The sequence below is a fragment of the Lathamus discolor genome, chromosome 3 (assembly GCF_037157495.1).
Source record: "Lathamus discolor isolate bLatDis1 chromosome 3, bLatDis1.hap1, whole genome shotgun sequence".
NCBI lineage: Eukaryota > Metazoa > Chordata > Aves > Psittaciformes > Psittacidae > Lathamus > Lathamus discolor.
Genome location: NC_088886.1, coordinates 107135884 through 107158162, shown reverse-complemented (window position 1 = coordinate 107158162; position 22279 = coordinate 107135884). Strand labels below are relative to the sequence as shown.

General features: G+C 45.3%; 1 protein-coding gene across 5 annotated transcripts in view; it reads left to right on the top strand.

Moving 5' to 3' along the window:
* Window positions 1–22279, top strand: part of ASCC1 (activating signal cointegrator 1 complex subunit 1) — a 40386-nt gene that overhangs the window by 5015 nt on the left and 13092 nt on the right. For 3 of the 5 annotated variants that reach the window (XR_010610798.1, XM_065671060.1, XM_065671058.1), the window contains exons 5-9: window positions 322–500; window positions 8265–8401; window positions 10565–10684; window positions 14497–14621; window positions 16490–16569. Coding sequence is in view for 4 of the 5 variants with exons in the window: in XM_065671060.1 (XP_065527132.1) it covers window positions 322–500; window positions 8265–8401; window positions 10565–10684; window positions 14497–14621; window positions 16490–16569 (641 nt within the window). In the remaining variant the exon portion in view is untranslated. Of the gene's footprint in view, window positions 1–321; window positions 501–8264; window positions 8402–10564; window positions 10685–14496; window positions 14622–16489; window positions 16570–19334; window positions 19782–21228; window positions 21366–22279 lie in introns of those variants that run through there. The other 2 variants (XM_065671061.1, XM_065671062.1) reach the window with 2 other exon arrangements.

Genomic DNA, 22279 nt, shown 5'->3' with positions numbered 1-22279 from the left:
ATTTTAAGTCAAGCAGGCAGTCTGGCAAGATTTCTCTGTGCATGGTTTGGGGGTTTAATTCCTAACGCTTCTTCAGTGAGCCTGGGCTAACACTGGGGAGGTGCTGCTGCGCAGGCTTTTCTGATTCCTTCCTGGCATCGGCTGGGTGAAACATTCCTACCTTCACAATATCTTCTGATATTGATATTTTAAAGTGCATGGATAAATATAATGTAACCTCACAGTCCATTTAATTACTCTCTATTTTGCATGGGCATTGGTGTCAGGAGTTTCACTGTAGCTTCACAGAAATGAGACAGGTACTGCTTTGTTTCTCTGTAGTGATTACTGGGCAGCATCGCAGTGGTGTCATCTCTGCCCGAACACGGATTGATGTTCTTCTGGACAGCTTCCGTAAGAAGCAGCCCTTCACACACTTCCTGTCTTTGGCTCTCAACCAGCCCACCATCCAGGAGAAGTTCCTGCAGTTCAAGGAAGAGGTGTTGGAGAAATGCTCAAAGGTAAGGATCCACAAAATCAAGTGGGAGCCCTCCAGCAGGCTGCCATTTAATTTATTGAGATAGTTTTTTAGCATTTACCTTGAAGGCCTTATTCTGCTCTGTTTCCTGAATGTATTTTTAAGAGGCCTTTTATTTAAGTTAGTGGATCTGCTGTGAATTAGTTCAGTGCTGTTGTGAAATCTTATGAAAAGTGAAATGGTGTACTTAGCAAATTGTTAGTAAAATACTCTGCTCTCCTTAGAGATTTTCCTAGGTGAGAAGATACCTAAGATTCAAAAGAGGGTTGGGGTTTTTGGTTTTAATAGGAAAGCTACTAAGTAATGTAGGGGACCTCGCTATGTTTTGTATGATTTCTACATAACCATGAAACCAGGTAGGAATTCACAAGTTTGCTGCTGCTTCTATTTCACTTTTCTTCTGGTTACTGACAGTAAAGGAAGATGAGTGTCATTACCGGAGCTGAGCAACAAATTACTTGGTAGCACATGCCATCCTGCAAATCTAGTTGCTTCCCTTCTTCCTCAAGAGACTTTGTGCTGACAGTCCCTCCTACTTACCTTCAGATCACTGAGGGCAGCAGGAAATACTTAAGCATAGAGAAAAGAGGAAAAAAATCAAGTGAAAGCTGTGTACTCCCTGGTTTATTTTAGCATGCTTCCAGTTTGACAGAAGTGGTATGTCAATGCACAGCCCAGGCTGAGGGGAGGTAGTGGTATTAAATTGCTGTATCCTCTGAGTCTCCTGGGAAGACATCTCTAGGCTAAAGAAAAGTGTTCCTCTTCGTGGTGACCACAGGTTAGATTGTTTACAAGCAGCAGAGTTTTGAGGGCTGATACTCTTACATTCATGTCCGTCACTTCTGCTTATGCCCTTCAAAAGGGAAAATACAGTCTTGCAGCTATCACAGCTTAAGTTTAGTTTCCTATGTCTGCATGCTGTAGGTGTGAATTATCTGGTATCTGGGGAGATACAAGTTCTTCCTCAAGTTTTTGTGGTAACTTGCATGTCAGTTTTCTCATCTCCAAGAGCAGAACTGAGCTGTCTTCGCAGTCTTGTCTTTCGTGGCAGTTCTAAGTCCCTCTCTGCCCAGCTGCCTGTTTCCATGACATTTTAGGAGCTTTCCATCACGTGGGTTTCTACCTGATGTTAGATACAGCTGAAATTGGCCAACAGATCCAGGGATTAGCAAACAGTGCAGTGCCACAAGCACTCTTTCCTTGGGCTAGGCTTGATCATCTATCCCAGTTAGCTAGTGGCAGCTACATTTATTAAAGCTTACTTTATCAAAGGAAAGCCCTGAAGATAAGGGATGGAAACATTAGCCTGAGAAAATGTTGACTGGACAGAGTGTGTGACCTTGGGCCGGCATCGGTGGTGGCCTGGCTCCCTCTGTTGGTTCCTAGTTCCAGTCCTTGTGTGGGACACATCAAAGTTATACAGAAAGAAATAGCTTTTTGAGGGCTGGTAACTTCAGCACAGGGCTCTGGTCATGGCTGTTCATGCCATTGGCCGTGGACTGAGACCATTGCTTTCAGTCTGATGTTTCTCTTGTCCTTTATCCCATTCTACTTAGGCTTATGGCTGTTAAAGTCCTATCACTTGATCTCCCTTGAGATCTGGCCCTGCTCTGCTTGAAGCCTTAGTGTCCAGGACTCTGCTTATCTGATCCTCCTCTAGCTTTCTGCCATCAGGTCTTGTGGGTCTCTCTTCTCCCTCCCTTCCACAGCAAACCCAGACCTGCCAGCTGCTCAGGGCGGTAACCTCAGTGTCATCCCCTATGCTTTGCTGGGTTCTGGCTTCCAGGCTGCCTTGGTTGTCAAGCAAATTGTTTCAGTGTCACGTCTCTAAAATGTGTCTCTTTTGTTCATCTTTGCAGCTAATGCTGTTGTTTGTGCTCTCATCCTGTTTCTTTAATCCTGCAATACACTGGCCTCACACAGGACTAGCTCTTCTCCTTGAAGAGCACTCATCTTTTAGGCTTGTTCATTTGGTTGCGTCTCTGCAGACCTCCATTGGCCCAGACTTAGCTGGTCATCTTACTTGTTCTTCAGACCCCTCCTGATCTGTCTCTGTCACATCGTTTGCCTCTTGCTCACTCTTTAGTATCAGTTTGCATCCCTGAGTAGGCAGGGAGTCTGCCATCCACTTTGAAACATTTATCTTGGTGCTTTCCCCAGTGTTGTCAGTTACATTCAGAAGAAGCTGCCTGGGAGCATCTGCAAACCTTCACGTGTTCCTTGTCCTAGAAAGCTACAGAAAACAAGACGTGGTCAGAGGAGTGCTGAGACCACTGCTGACCAGGCTAGTCATGTTAATTTTTCCTCCTCTTGCCTGACCTTCTCTTTTCTCTCCTGCAGTTTTTGTTCTGTGTCTGGACAGCACAGGGTACTATAAGGCTGTGCTTCATGGTCAAGGATCCTGCAGCATGGATGCGCACATGGAGACGCAATTCAACTTAACAGTTACTTCTGCCTTTCAGTAACCTCAGGCTTGAACTGTACTTAGAACCAGCACCAAGGTGTGAATCTTCCTAATACCGGTAACAGCAGTATTTCTGAGAGTGTGGCACTTAAGACATAGCATCCCTTTTGCACCAGCCGAGTCATCAAGGTGCTTTTGGGAATCTCCCAGAATTGTGGCAGCTGAAGCTGCCCTATAGCAGGACACATCTGTGTGGGTGGAGGCAGAAAGTCTGGGACTGTAGTTCCTGCTCTCCACACTGCATGCCTGCCAGGTTCCCTGACGTGGAAGGGATGTGGTTGTGTTAGCCTCCCAGGAGGGCCTGAAATGTTCCTGGTGCAGCTTACATTAGCTCTAGAGTTTTCATTTTTAGTTTGAAATGTAGAATTCAAAAAATAACAGGTATTTGGGGGTTTGCATATTTACAGCCTGGGAATATATGGTACTTTCTTTTTCTGCTCTTTCTTCTCCTGGTATTAGCAATAGGGTTTGTAGATCTATTGCTGCCTGTTAGTTCAAGGAGTATCTTGCAGCCCCGTATGTCTCTCAATCACTCCACCAGCCGTAATGCCACTCTAATACCACTTTATCTCACAGCAGGGTCTGCTGGAAAGCACATCAGTAATGAAAAACAGTAATTCACAACAGTGCCTCACAGAGCAATAAGAGAGCTTATAGATTTGTCCAAAGCAATGGGATTTCTCAGGATACTTGGGGAAATCTGAATAGGTTTCAGTGACAGAAGTAGTGTGCTTCTCTTGCAATTTACTGGTGTGAACCATTGCAGAATTAGGTAAACTTCAGTCTTTGAAGCTTGGTAATGAGGGTAAGGAAGGGAAAGGACCAGGTGTGCATGGATGAGGATTTCTTCCTGCCTTTGAGCATTTGTGAGGGACTCTATTTCTCTCTGAAGCAGTTACCATGACAACCATTCATTTATATTTTAAATCATAGGGTTATGTTGGTGGGCATATGCTTTCTAGTGTTTTTTTTTTTTTATGTGTGTCCTCAAGACCTTTTATAAGATAAACCTTGGTTGAAATATGGAAAACTTCAGGTGTCATTCACGTTACTGTATGTTCAGGGCTGCCAGGTGGGGCAAAGAAGCAGGGCTAAGGGGAGGCTCTTCTGAGGCTAATTTAATACAGATATGGAGAGGTGGCTCACCTGGGCAGGCTCATTACTTGATGTGGTGCAGTGGGAAGTCCAGATGACTGGGTGACCTTGGAAGTCTCTCGCAGTCGTGTAGGTGTCAGAGTGAAGAAAACTGAAATGTCTGAGTATGCAAGTGGAAAAGGGAAAAGACTTTGCAGTAATATTGTTGTGAAAAAATCACAGTTGGATCTTTCAGAGCTGTGCAAACGCAGCATTTACAGTCTCAACAGGCTCAACATGTAGCATGGAGAAGAAATATGATTGCTGTAATATATGGCAACCTGTAAATATCAAACATTGCTAATGAGATAATATATCTCAGACTGGAAGGGACTGAAAATGGGAGGGTTTTCTCAGCCTACAGCTCTTCAGTCAGTTCTGAGGAAATGCTTTTTATCTGGCTTCCTCTTTTGCTTGTGGGTCAGGGTGGGAGAGGGCATATAGCTGGCATGCAGTATCTTGCTACTAAGAAAAAACCTCGAAAACATAAAGCTATCTGCAAACACTGTGTCATGGTTTAAGCCCAGCTGGTAGCTCAGAACGCGCAGCCGCTTGCTCACTCCCCCACTTTTTCCTCCCCCTGCTCCCGGAGGGATGGGGAGGAGAATCAATGTAACTCCCACAGGTTGAGATAGGAACTCATTAACTAAGGTATAACACAAACCACTGCTGCTACCACCAATAATAATAATAATGATAAGGGGAATAACAAGAGGAGAGAATACAACCACTCACCACCTGCCGATTGATACCCAGCCCAACCAGAGCAGCAATCTGGGCCTTACAAGTAACTCTCCCCGGTTTATATGGGCATGATGTGCTGTGGTATGGAATACCTCTTTGGTTAGTTTGGGTCAGGTGTCCTGTCTCTGCTTCCTCCCGGCTTCTTGCGCCCCTCCTCCCTAGCAGAGCATGAGACTGAAAAGTCCTTGGTCAGAGTAAACATTACTGAGCTACAACTAAAAACATCGGTGTTATCAGCGTTGTTCCCAGGCTGAAAGGCAGAAACACAGCACTGGACCAGCTATTGAGAAGGAGAAAAATGACTGCTACTGCTGAACCCAGGACACACTGGAAGCTCTGAAGACAGTAGACAAGACACAACCAGGAAGGAAAAGCTAAGATTAATTCTTTGCCTTGTCTTGTAGAACCACTGAAGTGTGTTTTGGTCTATGGTTTCCCTACTGCAGGGCCTTAGATTTAAAGGAACAATGTGCTTGGGCTTTTCAAAGAAAGGTGAAGACTCCAGGTAAAATGCTTGCTATGTTTCTTCTAAAGGAGGAGAGCAAAAGTAGAAGTCTAAGTAGCAGGAGGACGTATAAAAAATTAATTTCTAAGGCTGAGTGGAAATGAGTTGTAATTTTTTGACCATGACAAGGCAGTGTCAGAGAAAAGGAATAAGCTAAAATGGACAGTCATCGTATACAGCTAGCATGTAAAGTGTGTGTTCTTCCTGTCTCTCAGTACATCCTTAGAGAACCTAAGTTTGAACAGTAAACATTTGGAGAGATGATAGAGTCTGTTTTATGTGTTTGTATCTGCCAGCAAGTACCCTCAAATATGCTGCTTTCAGATTCCCCTGTAGAATACAGGGATTCCCTGCTGTGACACCTCCCCTCCCCTAATCTCATGCTCTGCTTTCATTAAGGCAAGAAGCTGCTGCTTGTCACAAGTCAGTGACTTGTACTATGAGGAGTGCCCACCTTCCATTGTATGGGGGAGGAAACTGGTGAAAGAGGAACTTGTCGTCTAGAAGCACTTGGAGAGCATGTCTTAGATGCCAGTGGATCTCTGTCCATCTGATGCTGAATCTCACTCCTCACTCCTGCTTTTGTGGTTGTAGGTTACCTTAAAAGGGTTCCTTAAGTATTTGGAAGATGTCCATAAGGACCCCAAATCACAACATTGACAGGATCACATCTCTTGGGCTTGTTCTTCCTGGGGGAGGATGTGATTTTTCCTTAACAGTAGTTATGAAAACATATTTCTAGGCTCTGCATTGCTGTTGTCTGGCGCTGCTGGTCAGGTTGCAGAGGACTGATACCACTGGACAGGGCAGCTTCCCATAAGGCAGTGCAGTGGTTGCTGATAGCATATCATCATCTGGGATTTGAATAAGTGAGTTCAAGCTTTCTTGCATCTTGCTGAGCAGCATCCAGCCATGAAGGGCTGCTCAGATGCCTGCAGAAACGTTGCCTGTTACAGGGAGAGCTACATCTGACGTATCTATTTTATGTGTGGGAGAAGTGGGATCTGCTGGCCTGTGAAAGAGTAGGGCTGTAAGCAGGGTTTTTAGGAGCTGTCTGAAATACTAGGGAGTAAACCAAGAAGATTATCTAGGTTTTGGTCTGCTCACTGTGTACTGCTCTTCCCTGCTGATCTCCCCAGCAGTGGTAGCGTGGCACGTGGAGATGACATGCCATCACTTTGTCAGCTATCCGCCCACACTCAGGTGTTGGGAAGCTCAAGGGAAAATGCTGCTTTTGGGACAGGTTGATGTTTGCAGCACATATCATGCTGGGGCAGAAAATGAGGGTAGGACTTTTGCTTTCTGACCTGTGGACTACTTTCTCATTACTGTACATCATCTGTGCGCACTGTGGGAGTGACACTGTCTGGTTGTCCTTGGCAAGGATAAATCGAACTTTCTCCCAGTTTCTGTTACCCAAGCTATTGTTTTGAGGTGGGCCAAATATTTCTGGCTATGGATACCATTGGAGAAAAAAAGGCTGACGGAGAGGAATCATGTCCTGTCATGCATGTTAACAGCAGGATGAATTAAAGGAAGCTGCAAGACTTTTACCACAGAGAGGGGAGGGTGGGGAGAAGTGAGAAGGAGCTGTCCCTCCTTCCTCTGCTCCTAATGTGCCTGACATAGTCTCTGCTTGTGTCATGCTGCTGCACAGTGCTGAGGTTTGCAACATCCTTTGCCACTACTAACATGGTATGATTTGGGGTTTCAGTCAGCAGTAATTAGCAGCTGTGGAAGGCATGTACATGCTCTCCCTCCTCTGGGGACCACCATACTTTGCCAGCCTGTGACTGCTGGGGCAAGACCCAGACCTCTCTCTTGCAGGCTGGCTTGTTTCTAGTCCAGCCCATAAGCACAGCTGTAAAGAAGTATATAGATGTTGTCATTAAACATGAAAAATACCGAGCGACATGTGAGGCGTTAAACTCTGATGGGCTGAGATACTGCAGTGTTTAAACATCTGAAAGGTTTTATTTCAAACTGAAGCACAACTAGAAACTTCAAAGCTGTCCTTCTCAGTCAGTGGACTTTTATCAGAGAGAGAAGGGCTTCAGTGGCCTGGCAAGCTAGCTTCATCTAGAGTTAAAAGTGGAGTTTATTTAATGCACTGATGGGAAATGGCCACTAAGTGGAAATAATTGTTTTAATATGGGTGTGTTAACCATCCTCGAGGTATTTTTATAAACGTCCTAGAACAAAAGAGCATGTCTCTTAAAGCTGAATGTAACCACTGCTCCACCTGGGAACAGTTCTTCCCCAGCAGCAACACGTAGCACTTCTTATAAAGGGAATTTAAATTTAATTCATCTCAGCAAACTATAGGGCACATGGGAACAAGAAAAATGTAATTATCAGAGCTGGTATTAGCTGTGCTTGTGTTGTGAGGTGCAACCTGTGTTTAGACAGGATTTAGAGACCATTTAGAGCTTGTCACTACAGCTGGTTCCAGCTTTATTGCACAAAAAATGAGCTTAACTCAAGTTTTAAATCTGTGCTGACTTGTGTTGAGTTCACTGCTGATGGCAGCTGCCACTTTGACAGCTGTGGAAGTCTCCTCTCGAAACCCCATATGAGCGAGTGCTGCTGTTCCTGGGCCCTGAGTTAGAGCCTGTCATAACGAGCTTCCAGGCTGCTGTTTGAGCAGCTCTGATGAAAAGGCAGGCAGGGAGTGTGTGTGTGGTGGGGGGTTGTGCTTGCCTGCCAGCCTGAGCTTGCTTGCTCACAAAGCCTGTGAAATTTTGTTTCTTATTCAGCTTTGAGCCACAACCAACCCAACCAGTGATGCAGAGATGAAAGGTTTGATGCTAGTGGCTTGGTACCTGTTGTCTGTATATTTATCCCTCTGATGGAGGTGTGTGCATGTATGATAAGACACCTGTGTATGGACTGATTTGTAGGATCACGGGGTCAGCAGCAGCCTGTTCCAGAACCCTTCTAAGCTTCACCTGACTCTTGGGACACTGGTACTTCTGAATGAACAAGAGATCCAGAAAGCGTGTGACCTCCTACAGCAATGCAAAGAGGACTTTGTGGAGTAAGTGATAAAAAAGGCTTATTATCACCAAGTACTTGAGTGGGGGAAAAGCAGCAGGCTTTGACAAGGGACAGCAAAGAGATAAGCTGCTCAATAGCCTATCTGAACTCTAGAAGTCTAGAAGGCTAAAACATTTCAAATGGGAGCAGTAGAAATCACCAAGCAGTCACAAAGAGTGTAATAGCATCTTGCAGCTCAGCTCAAACCCTCAGCAGAAAACCTGCTCTTTGCATTTTTTTTTCTCACATGCTTCCCTGTTATTTTTTTCTGAGCAATTTTTGCTGTTGTCCTTTACCTGCTGCAGAGGGAGGGACGAGCTGCATTACCTTTGTATCTTGCCTGCAGTGAGCTGTGGCATGATGCTTCCCTCCTGCCTAAGAGCAGATGCTGAGGTGTCCTTGACATGCATTTCTTGATGCAGGGAGCTGTGTGCAGGGAAGCCAGCATAAGCCATGCAAATAATCAGTCTGAAGCATTCAGTGCTGCTCCAGGACTGAGGCTTTCTCAAAGCCTGTTAACACTGAGCTGCCAATGTTAGGGCTTTAACTGTAAACGTGGTTGAATGACACTGTAATTAGCTTATCTCTGTTCAGCTTAGAAATTGGAGATGGCCTGAGGGATTGGTTTATTTATTTATTTCTGCAACACCTTTGTACATAGAGCACAGACCCTTGCTATTTATTTATTTATTGCCTCGGTGCGTGAAGAATTAACCATGCTGTGCCAGCTGATACCTGTGCGAATTAATGCATGGCCAAAATTTATACCTCTGCCTTTAAAATGACAGCTCCAGTTCAGGTGTTGAACAGAATTGCAAGTGTGTTACCAGGGGAAGGCTCTGCCCACAGTACTTGGAAGACACCAGCTCCCTTGTAAGTGGGTTGAACTGAGGCAGAGAAAATCTTTATTCTCCATTCTCTTTAGTGAAGGGGGAATCAACACTTGAATGTAACCCTTAGGTTATTTCCGCTGCCACACTGAAATAAATATACTTTGAAAACTAATTTAGGCTCTCTTCCTACCATATAAACCTTTATTAGCATTTATTTACTTTTCTAAATGCAGGCAGCACTACGTGAACATGGATGTGCACTCTTTGACTCTTTGTAGAATACGTGGCCTTTAGTGCTCTGGTTTTGATGTGGACAGTACACTTACGCTCTTTCCTCCCAGTACACATACTGGAAGGGGAAATCACAATCTCCTTATTGCACCAGGGAAGCTTTGCAGAAAATCTCAAAGGTGGTCTCTTGGGCAAGCTGAACAGAAGTGAGCAAGGTTAGAGCAAAGTCATGCTCACGTTGTTAACTCCTGTTTATTGCTTCTGCCTGTCCAGACACTCCCTGGACTGAGACCTCAGCATTAGAGACGTTGACACTTAACTTACAGTGAGCTTTCACTGCAGCGCCCTGTGATGTTCTGGTGGTAAAGGCAGGGGCGCAGCATGTTTGGAAGCAAGATACACTTCACAGTGTGTTTGCAGTTGTGGGAGTGCATATTATATCCTGCATGCATTTTCAGTTTAGCCTTTCTGCAAGAGTAGCTGGAGCCCTGTTTACTTTCAGCATTTGTAAGTGGATGTTGAGATGTACTTAAAACTGCATTCTGTATTGAGTACATTTTCCAGTGAAAATCAACAAGCTGGAGACTTTGTGTCACTATCACAATCGCTCTCTTCATGGGGAAGGCAGGAGCTTCTCTGGAATGAGAACTTGTACCATTTAACTGCTGATGGGTTTTCTGAAATGTAAATGGAGATATCTGCACTGAGATGGCCTGTGAATACTGACAAGTTGACTTAATGTGTGTCTGAAACACTGAATGTATGAATTCAAGTGTTTCTACAGTATTTCTTGTGATGGTGAGACAATAGCACCTGTAGCCTTTAAAGCTTTAGAAGTTAGGGAGCCTTTTTTGTGTGTGTTGGGTTTGGGTTTTTTTTTTCAGTGATTTGGAAAAGAGAAGAACACCTTGCTGGAGTTCACTGCCTCATGAGGTCTATATAACATCTAAGTCCCACTTAACCTCAAATTTGTTTAACTATAGCAAAAAATGTATTTTCTATCATTCCCCTAGTAAAACCAAATACTTGGTGTGTGCATCATACTTCAAAAGCATGTGTGATGTTTTGGTTTTTAACATCAGGGATTTATTGCATTTTAGCCAAATTGCTGGAGGCAAGCCCTTGACTGTGGAAGTGGTAGGAGTGGAGTACATGAATGATGACCCTGCCATGACAGACGTCCTTTATGCCAAAGTCCACATGAAGGATGGCTCGGACAGGTGAGTTCCTCAGGCTTCTCTCTTTCATTCCTCCTTCTTGGGCTCATAGTCAGGAATATGAAATCACTCTTGCTTCCTAAACTGGTTAAGGCAGTGATGTGTTTGCTCTTTAAGTCAATCACTGGTGGTGCAGCTGAAAGATGTCATTTGTTTCTGTAGCAGTCTGACAGATTGAATAATGGTGTCATGGCTCATAAGGTGGTAAGATGGCCAAGGAGATACTCCTGAGATGACTTAAGAAGGTAGGACAACTTGACCTCTGCAGTTCCCAACCTGCAGTCCAGATTAATCTGGACAGCCTGGTGTATTCTGCAGCACTTAATTGTTCTCAAAACCCAGTTACACCAGAAGGTCCTCAGAAAAGCACGACTTGGTTACAGAGTTGATTTTTGTATCTGTAAGTAGCCTGGAATCTGTCTTCTGAGCTACTGGTGTAAAATCTTGATGCCTGATGGTGTCAGTCATGTTTGTGTTGTTTGCCACTGTGGCTGATGGTTTTAGGTGTACGAACAGCCATGCGTGGGATATGGTGGTATCTAAACAACCTTCCTCAATCTAATATTTTACAAGTATGTCCCAGTGGCAGCACCATCTTTTCTGCTAGTGCTCTCTGGAAGACTGTTGTATGCTGTGCTGCCAGCTGTGAGGTAGATGAGAAAGAGGGTAGGGAAGTAGCCAAAAGAGCTTTAGCCTTCTCTCTCTGAGCCTTAGCCTTCTCTTTCTTCTGGCAGTGCTGCCCTTTTGTTCTTGTTGCTAGAAGACAGCAGGAGCTAGCAGAGGAGCACAGAGCAGTGCAGCTGGAAGAGGGAGGCTGTGAGCAAGCACTGGCTCAGGGGAAAAGAGACATGTTCTAGCATCTCCTTTCCCCAAGGGCTAAGGAGGCAAGAGGGGCCCCTGCTTAAAACTGCACTTTGGAGTCCGTGTTGAAGTAAGAGATCGGAAGTGGGATAAGGAAATGGGTGGGAAAATGAAAATGTAAGAATTGCTGGGAGGCAGTAGAAATTGAAATCTTTTCCTCTTTTCGGCTCTTCCACTTCGAAGTCTGTCCTGCCCTGAAAGAGGTGAAGTAAAACAAATGGGGCAGGTGGAGAACCAGGACAAGCTATAGAGCAGCCAAGAGACAGAAGTGCAGGGAGAAAGCAGAAGCGCTCAGAAAGATGAGACATTCACTGAATGCCCTTTCGTGGATATGTTCTAGAAAGCATTCTAAGTGTCAGCTGTGAGAGCTGAGGTATGGGCCTCTTTTCTCGTGAGTCACTGTGCTCCAGGTAGTCTGAGGTGCAGTGCTTGTGAGTCTGCTTGCATGTGCAAATAAGTCTATGACCTGAGGAACTGGTAGAGAAACCCTGTAGAGCGTAAATAGGGTCTAAGACAGTGATGTCTGCTGGTGTCTGGAGACAGCTTGAATTGTTGGCAGTAGCACTGTGGTCTTGTCTGCTTCAGATGCCAGCCATATCTGTTTTGCTGAGACTCCACATAGCCCATAATGAATAATTACCATCCCATAATGCTAAGAGAAAATGCTGACGTGCATTAGGGGTTGCAGAGGTGCTTTTGGCAGGGGAGAGAAATGACGTCTTTAAATCCATCTTGCCTTGAAATTAAAAACTACCCCGCCCCCCCCCCCGCCCCAGGAAAGGGCTGATGTCTCCTCTGTCTTTCACAAAGATCTGTTAGCTGAGGTTTTGACAAAATCCAAATCTGGTTTGCATGGCACCTGCAAGCTGCTAGACTTCTCTTCCACAACACCATTTTTGCTTTTTGCATAGCAGTGTGTTCAGAGAGGCCAAGTGATTTTAAGTTTTTATCTTTGGCCCAGGCCTGTCCCACCCTCATCTGCAAACTAAATAATCTGGCACTTCTTCCTTAGTGTATTACTGCATCCAGTAAGCATTTAGCTTTGCAGAGGGAAAAGAAGGTATTTTTCTGTTGTTGGAGAGCAGTGTAAGGCTCTTCTGCTTCCTTTGGGATTCCAGCAGTATTGGACAAATGATGAGTATAAAGAGGGGACAAATGGTGATACCTCAAGAAAACTGCTTTGTTTTCTGGCCTGCTAGATGGATCCTTGCTGAGCAGCTCCATGCAGCTCTTGCCTGCTAAAACCTGCTATGCTTTACCTAGGGAAATGGGGAAATTACGTAGAAAGCAGAGGTTCTCAGCTGCAAGACCAATACTAGAGGAGAATAGCAGCCACGTGACTTGCTGTGCTGGTTCAGACTGCTGTGGTCTGCATTTGAGAGAGGTGTGTGCCTTCCTGTCTCATGCAAGGCATCTTGCTGCTCTGTGTAGTTCTTGGCATGGCTGAGGGGTGGAGTTCCTTCCTGATCTTTGGATGATCTTGATCAGCTTAAGCTATAAAGCAGGAGATTTGATTTACCCTGACTTAGCTTGCATAACTGCAGACAGAATTAGGGGTTGGCAAGCCCTTCTGCACATATAATGGCTTAGACTGAGAAAGAGATCATGCTCTGATGCCTCCCACATGGCAAATGATTTCCATTATAATTCATTCTAATTTGTTTTATTTCCTTGATTAACTTTATAACATAATAAAGCACCATTTCCACTTGAGCTATTCTCTGTTAATTTGTTTTAGTATTGTCTGTAATTATATTCATTTAATCTTTGTCATTCCTAATTTTAAAAATCACTGAAGGAAAGCCAGAAAATGGTAGAAAACCATGACAGTTGGTAGTTTGAGTCTTGAAATTGTCGCATGGGGGCTGGCCTGTGAGGGGCAGTACAAAACCAGTGGTGGGGTAGGACTGGCTTCCAGAGCATGGCAGCCCAGGCTCTGGAGGCCAGCTTCAAAGAGGACACACTCTGCCTCTTCTACTACTGCTGGGATGCCTAAGTGGTGGGACCTGGTGGAGCAGAAAGCTGTCTAGTCCCTTGGACATCGTGAGAGAAGCCCAAATTCTTCTGCATAGAGTAATACCCTCTTGCCTTGTTTTGGGGGCTGCTCTCATTCTGCCACATCCTTGCTGCTTTTGGAAAGGCTGAGGCACTGCAGAAGTTTTGTTGGGGACAGCAGCAGCCTGGAAATTCCTTCTAGCTCTTTAGACGTAGGACATGAGAGCACATTGCTCTGATCGCCTGCCTGTTCCTGGTGGCTATTTTAGGACAGGTTTGCTTGCAGATCCCTGCGGCCACGGACACTTTCATCCCTGATGAAGGCCAGACAAGTAGGTGGCAATAAATCCTGTGATTCTGCTTGCTCAGTAGCTCCAAAGCTGGAGCATTCACCACGATGTGCTGTCTGGGTTTGTGCCTTCTGTCACCCCATTCTGGACTCTCCCAGAAAATAAGCCCAGTGACTGGGTTGCTTATGTGGAACAGAGAATGTCCGAGCTCCAGCCCAGTGCACTGAACAGGTCACAGCCCTTGGGCAGAGCACATCCTCCAAGAGTCAAGGTGCCTAAACCCCTCCTGGGGGTCTGCGGATTTTAGCATTTGTAAGGGTAGGTACATTGTATTCCCTGGCAGTGGGAAGATGCTGCTTTTAAGTCCAAATAACATCTGTCGCAGAGAACAAGCTCTCTGCTGTGCTGAATCTTCCCTTCTTCCTGGAGTATGTGTAGCAGAAGTGATCACTGAGGAAGCTTTGCAAAGCAGCCAGAACTTTCTGCATTAGAACTGAATCCTTGATGGCTCTGTTCACTTTCCGTCAGAGACTAGCTGCCTTTCCCTGTGTGTGTGCAGACTTCATTTCACACATACTGCCCTCCCTGGCTGAAAAGTGGAAAGTTGATGACTCAAGGGTTTCTCCTTGGTTTATGTGGCTTTGTTCTTCCTTTTTTTTGCATTCCCAGATTGCAGGTGATTGCTGATCAACTGGTGGAGCGGTTTGTGGCCTCCGGCTTGATGCTTAAAGAGTGGGATAGGGTGAAACTGCATGCTACAGTCATGAACACTCTCTTCAGGAAAGATCCAAGTGGTGGGTATCCCTCATCCTTACTGGTAAATGCATTTAAAGTAGTCCCACTGGTCAGGAAATGCTTTTGTTGGCTTTTATGTTCACTCTTTTAATTTTGTGATTTTTCTTAATCTCAAGAATACATACAAGGCTGTAGGGGGATGTCAGTAGATAAAACCCAGAGGAAAATCAAAAAGCAATCTGCAGAGCTGGAAAAGGCAGGCATGCTTTGAGTGTTTTTTGGATCTTCGTCATAGCTTTGAAAACCCTGTTGCCAAGTAGCCCTCATAAGATCTGGGCTAGGGAGGAAAGCACTCAAGTACAATGTGAGGTTTTGGGCTCTCTGTGTCCCAATGTTAAACTGACATTCAGTAACAAATCGATGTGCTATGCTGACTTTTAAACAAGAAAAAAATGTGATCCTCTTTGGTCAAGTTAGATTGCTCATTGGTTTAGGAATGTGATTCCAGTGTCCTTCTCATTAAATCAGATTCAAATGGTTATGAGGCTGAATATAAGCTATTATTGAGTGTGTAGTGTCTGCTGTCTCTGCCAAAAGATTGTCTGCTCTAGCAGTCTGTAGCATTGTTCTTACTGTGTTGCTTGATACAGCAGCCTCAGATGCATTTCTTTTGGGGAGGGGCAGTATATTACAGCCCTGTTCTCCATTTGCAAACATGCATGTGCTCTGGCACTGGTGTGCTCTTTGCAAGCCTTAACAGCATTGCACTAGAGCTTTTTGTAGCTTTCTCTGATGCAGTGGTCTCTGCAATGTCACTAGGCTATGTCAGGTATTCTCTAGTTACTGACTCTCTGAGCCTCTGAATGGCCAGTGATAAGAGCAGATGGTTTATTAAACCAGTTGTGGTTTTCTGGACACCCAGCAGCTGACTTTGGGGATGACTGCTGCTGAAGTCAGGTAAGCATATTCAGGTAGTAGAAACCCTGAAAGATGAGATGGGGCTTAGCTCTCAAATTGAGCCCTGAAAACTGATGATGAGCCCAAAGTGCTGATGTGTCTGTCTGTTAGGGGAGGCACATGGGCAGCTACATCTGGCATTATGAGTCTGTATTCTGAACAACCCCATGAGGCATGTGAAGCATTCAGACACAATGGTGAGAGCATTACACAGAAGTCGCTTTATATTCAATACAGGATTTGAATAGCATGCTAGATGTGAGTGTACTTCATAGTTAATGCTGGAGATGAAAAAGAAATACTGTATATATTCGTTGACTGAGGCAGAGGTCCTGTGGAAAGAAAAAATCATGTACTTAGGGATTATATAAAAATCCAGACATGCTCTGGGGAAATGGATCTAAGATGTAGGCATTTGGCAGTTGCTATAGGCCTAGGTTGCTATTCTTAATGTCTGTGTGTGGCTGTGTGCCCACCCTGCAGAAGCACACACACCACATGTATGTGCTTCCCAGAGCAAGCAGGCAGCAGAGATTTGTAGAGGTGCTGTCCGGGTTGCGTCTGACATTCTGCTTGCATGCTCAGTCTGGTATTTGATGCTGTTCCAGGTGATGCAAGCACTCATCGTGCTGACTCTCACCCTGGCAGGATGTGGGATTAAAATCAGCCAGAGAGAAGCAGATGTGTTGCACTGAGCCGTCAGCCCTACAGAATCCCCCTAGCAGTAGCTGTGATTTAGAGTCTTTCCTCCAGGTAATGTAGGTGATCCCCACAAAGGTACCAGTTCTTGTGTATTCAGCCTTCTTCTCTTTAAAATCAAAGTGGAAGTGTTTTTTTTTTCACTAGGAACTGGGCAAAGATGGTCTATTAGCTGGCAGCTGACTAGGGAGGGAGAGAGTGGGGGGTGAAGTACAGCACACGCAATTCTCCCATCTGAAGCTCATTCTGGTGGTTGCTTTTCTCTTTACAGCTGAAGAGCGAAACAATACAATGACTGGTAAATCATCTTTCAAGGAGCGGGAGTCATTTAATGGCCGAAATATCCTCAAGGTCAGTATGAAACAATTAGGGAAATCAAGCCAGCTGTGGATATTGTGTAGCCAAAAGAGGTTGAAACACCTCTTCAAGACTGCTTTTGTTTTAGGCTTATGAGATCTCACTGGGGGGAGAAATCCTGTTAGAAAATAAAACAATCCAGATCATTCCTAATTGGGAGCATTACAGTATTTAACAGGAGTGTTCTTAAAGCTGGTGAGGCTCAGATCAGGTGTAGGTAACACGAATGCTAAGTGGGTGTTCGTGGTGTCGTTTACTTCACTCCTGTTTTAGCCTGGAGACTCAGGCTCATGTCAATTCTCAGCCCACCAGAAAGGAGAACTTTGTTACTCTTGTTCTACTCATATATATTTATGAAACTAAAACAGACTGTCATTCCACTTACTCTGTTTTGTTTTGTTTTGTTTTGTTTTCTATTAATTTGCACTATGGATTTGCATGATTTTGCTCCAGAAAAATAGCAGATAGCAGTAGGGAGTCCCACCAGCTTTGCCGGTGGTCAGAGGTGCGTCAGGCTCAAAGAGGAGCATCCTACAGCCTCCCAGGCTTTGCCAGCCATGGTTGAGACTTCAGGCAGCCTCTCCTGCCCATCCAGATGGCAGTGGCAGACTGATGCTGTGCTGCTTGGCCCCTGCAAGAGTCCAGAGAGAAGAGAAGCACAGTGGAGTAGAAAACGGAAAACAATGCTGGGTTGTAAGCAGATTTGCAGTCCTCATTGTGTGAGGGGATTTGTTGCAGGCAGCTGTGATAAGAGGGAGGCTGGACAATGCATGAATACATTTGGGAACCAATATTCTGGCAACAAAGAGACATGAGAGAGGATGCAGCCTGAGTGGGAGCTGGACAACCCAGAAGGACTTTAGGGCTCTAGAGGAGGAAAAGGGTGCACTTTATTTGTGTTTACAGTTTTGCTGTATAATGTATTAGGCACTGAACGCATGGGGATGTGAAGGCAGGGAGTGGAACTGATTGATCTCCTCTGTGCAGAGGACAAACAAAGGGACAAAATTAGGTTAAGCTCTCATTGTCCTCAAACAGTTTGTGCAAGCAGTGTCATGACTCAGCGTCACCACATGTTGAGTGTTCAGTGTAAGACTGCAGTATTGCAAACTAAAGCAGGAAAACCACAGACGTGGTCCCTTTCTTAATGTATTCTATGAGTTTTGATCAGCTCCTGGTGGCAGAAAGCTGGCTCCAGAAGGGGAGGGTGTATGTCAGAAGCCCAGAGTGCCTGCAGGGACTCAGCTTTCAAGGCTTACACTCACATTTAGCTTGGCCCTTCGGTTCTTTCTCTTCCTTTTGTTAAACTTGTCCTCAGAGACACGTAAGATCAAACTGTCCGACTTTCTTAATGCTCGTCATCCAAACCCATTTATGATTGGGAAGGCATTAATGATGCTCCCTCTACTGGTCACACCATTTGTGGGCTGCGCTGCAGGGTCTGAGGATCCGTGGGTCTTGTAGTCTGTCGTGCTTAGAAATGCAGCTGCCCTGCCTCAGATGGCTACTTCTTATTCTCAATGCTCCCTGAAATATGAGTGAATGCATTTTTAAAGCTCCTAATTGATTTTGTACTGATGTTGCCAAAAGAGCTGCTGGCTGTTTAGACTGTTGATAATTACTTCAAAGCATGTCTTGCCACAAGAAATGTCATCCTTCTCCCCCACCTCCATTACATTTCCTAACCTGCTCGCTTCATATTTCCCTTTGGTCTCCCACGTGCCTGCAGCAGAACGCCCGTTGGCATTAATTAATTACATGAGTCATAAATAGCTCCAGGCTTCTTACCGGAGGAGCCCAGCCTCAGCCAGCCACTGATGCATTCTAGCATGACCTTGCAAGGATGTGCCAGTTCCCTCCCAGCCCCCTTTTATATACATTATTTATCTTCATCTCAGGGAGGCTGCCCTCTTGCAAGGTGTCTTCATTAACTTTTGCAATAGGATCTAAACGATGGGCTGTTAATGAATATGGTTGCAGTTAGGCAGGCTGGCTTGCAGGCACCATCCCCTTATAGGTAGAGCCGTGTGCCATGCCTGTGTTTCCAGGCAGAGGGACTCTGTGATAGCTGTGTTGAGTGGCTGTGTTCCCTCTTGGAAAGCCCACAAAGTGAAGCTACTGGTAGGAGGGCATAAAGTTGAAAAGCTCGGATTTTGTCGCCCTCATTCCCATTATGCAGCACTGACCAGCACTTTTGAGCCAAAAGCTTTGCCTAGAGGAGAACAGGACCTGAGCTATCAGAGCAAGGACCATGATGGAGAAGCCTTGGTTCTGCTGTTCCAGTCTGAGGCTCCCCAGTCAGAGCTGGTGTGTATGTGCAGATGCACTGGCAGCACATGTTTGCTGATAGCATGCCTGCATTACCCCAGGCTCCAGCTGGTATTTTGCTTTCAGCTGAACTAATCAGAATTTCATTTAATAATCCTTTGTTCTACCCATTCTGCAGAGTTAAACGTACACTCCTCTTTGAGCTAATAAATGGCTGTGCAGGCCAGTATTTTCCCACACTGCTCAGAAAATAGATCCTGTAGGTTGAGTTGCGTTCGGGCATTTTAATTACTTCTGTCTTGAAGAATATCCATGAGAAAGGCTCCCTGGCCTAGCTGGTACTGAAAGCCCAAGGGAGTGTGACCCAACAGCTGAGTGATTTGTGTCTTAAAGTGCTAGACACTTTAGCTTTGTGCTTGTCTAATCTAGTCCCAATAAGCTGGTTATGCTTTATGCACCACATCATATGGAGCACTATGTATTTTTTCTAGGGTGGCCAGTGGCTAGCTGATTGACTCCTTTGGATATTCGTCACGTACCAAAATCCAGCTCTGGTCGAGAGAAAGTGGCTCATCTCTTGGAGAGTGGAGGGAAGGGGCAGCAATTCACAGTTGAAAGCAGCAGATCCATCCCATGAGAGCAGGGTGAGGCTGGGCAGGCAGCTGGGCCTCAGAGAGATGCTGATTTGGCAGCCCTTCTGCCTTGCCTCCTCCTGTGTCCCAGGCAGTGGCTGTGTGCCCTGTGCTGCAGCTGGCCAAGTGGCACAGCGCTGGCACAGAGGTGGCTGGGGCAGCTGCCTGTATTTCCGGAGATGAGACTTGGCTGCCTCCAGGCTTTTATTTATTTTGCTTAGTGAAAAAAAATAAGGCTGCAGTGAATAAATAAAAACGCAAACATTTTGAAGGTGTACCACCTGGCCCACATTTTCTATTGTACTTTAAAAAGCAAGGAGGTCTTACAGTAGGAAGAAAACCACCTGGACTCTCATTGGGTTAAAATTGAATGATTTTTGACTTGAGGTCTGAGGAATAAGAGTGGCCTTTGCCACATTCAAACAAGAAGGAGGCAGATTTTGAGTACAGAAGAAGATGAACCCTGCCACTTAGCACAGATCTGTGCATTAGCAGCTTACAAGATTAAATATTGAGGGAGCAGCTACTGAGGCACAACAGCAGAAAGCTGCACATCTTATGTCTTAGGGCATTAGGGGAGACTTTAAGCTAGGATGCAAGACTGGGAACTGGATCAGTCGAGGCAATGACACCAATGCTGCCATGCCCTGTTCCAGCAGCAGGAGCAGAGCAGCTGGGCTGCAGTGCTGCTTGGGAGGGCTTCTAGGTCAGACAAGCTGTAATTCTTCTCTTTTGAGACTGCAAATGGGTTATTAAATTACGGGATTGTATGTGGTTTCACTTGGAGCAGGGGGATAGTGCATTTACTGACTGGGGCTGCTGAAGAGCCGATCATAGCAGGGAAATCTGGTAGTGTTCTGTGTTATCATTTCTGTCTTGCTGGGTAAGAATAGTGAAGTGCCTATGGTATGCAGTAGTTCATCTTGTCGTGGATAAACCCCATAATCCCTCAAAATGCTCCAAACCCACCAAGCACTAAAGAAATTAACATCTCTCCTTTGTAGAGCCACCATTACCAACGTCACTTGCAGTTGAGGAGTGCTTGTGGTGCTCTGTAGGCATCGGTACCCAGGCCTTTTCTGTGTAACTTTCATTAGTGAATTTAAGGAGACAGAGTCTTTTCCTGGTGTACTTTTAAGCTGAGGTGAAATCAAAGGGACAGAGAACTGGCATTAGGAGATAATCAAGACTGCTCAGTGTTTGGAAAGGGTAAGAACATTCTGTTATCCTTAGCAAGGTGATAAAGGTATATATCCGAAGTATGACTGGCAGCTGGAACAAGTACCTAACAGGAGGTGGCTGCTTGGAAAGTTTAGAGTTAAAAATACTGAACAAAAATCCACTGGGGTGAGAACAGACTGAATAAAAGATTGTAGTGCAACATCACTGTATCAGAAATAAGCCAGTGCTTTCCTTGCCTCAGTTATACAGAAGAATCAAAAGCAGAAGTGAAAGCCTGTAATGCCGCTTTGCAGAGGAGAGGATTTTTGCCTTCAGTTCTGATCCTGCCATTATCAAGGGATGTTGAAACAAACGAAGGGGCTCAGCAGTGTGCAATTAGAGCAACAGTAGGATGGGAGGATGTGACAATTGAGCAGATGAGACTGGAGATTGACATTTGTATGGTCTTGGGGGGAAAAAAGATTGAACTGGGGTTGCTGTGAAAATGCTTTCCTATAAATGATACTCCTTAGGAAAAAAAAAAAAAAAGAAATAGCAGGCATGTTCACGTTATTTACATTTGGTGAAACAGGAATCTGAAGTGGCATTTGAAAAATCAGACTAGACAATAGAGGGAAGATATCTTTGTTGGAGTGTTTGGGCCTTGGAGCAAAGCGACGAGGCAGCGTTGGAGGTATTGAAAGACTGAGATGCCACACTGAGAAGTACACAGCGCAGGAAGTGCAGAAGGTTTGTGCTAACTTGCCCGCCTGTGAGAGAGATCCATTTGGTGACCTTGCCATAAAGGAGAGAAGCCTCTTTTTGTTCAGAGGTATTCAACACCTCTCTCGACTAATTTTAACAGGAACTGTGAGTGCTGGAAGAGGGGGTATTTGCTGCAAGGGTTATAATGTTTCTGAATCTTCTTTCCCCTTCCATGCAGGGCTGCCTGCACCGTTGCAGTCCCCTCCAGCCCAGCAGCTCAGCCATTTTGGAGGTGCTGTGGGTGCCTCTGCCTTTGGAGATCGTGCTCTGAGTGCTTTTGCTTCCCACCCAGCGGGCATCCTGCTTCTTCCTTTCCTTGAGATCACTGTTCTGCCACCAGTCAGCCAACACAGCATCACCTCTTTGATCTTAAGACAACACTTTTGCTCGGTGGAGCTGGCAGGGGCTGAATTACAGCAGCGCCTTAACAGAAGACAGGGATCCAGCACATTAAGGGGAAAAAAAAGCAAATCAAACCAGATCGACACAGTGATTAGCAAAAGTAGGCAGTTCATCCCAAAGGTGTCGTGACCCTTCTGCCAGATAATTTCCTGGGTCTGTCCAAATTAATTTACTGGCTCTATAGGTGGGCTTTTCCTCTTGGTGGTTTGGTCAGATTAGTGAGTAGGTCACATTGATGGGAGCTCCTTGTGCTAGTATTCCTGGATGTGTCTCGAGCCTCCTGGCATCTCTGCAGCGAAACAGAAGCCCAGCTCTTAAAAACTGTTCCTGCATTTGCTATAATAGGCAGCGCTAGGAGCCATGGGGATGATTTCTTTGGTGAATTGCAGTGCTCGATTATTAATTTCCTTAAGCAAGTACTGTAAATCGCTTATGTTTGAGGTGTAGCAGGGTCTGGGAAGTTAGCAGAGCCTTTC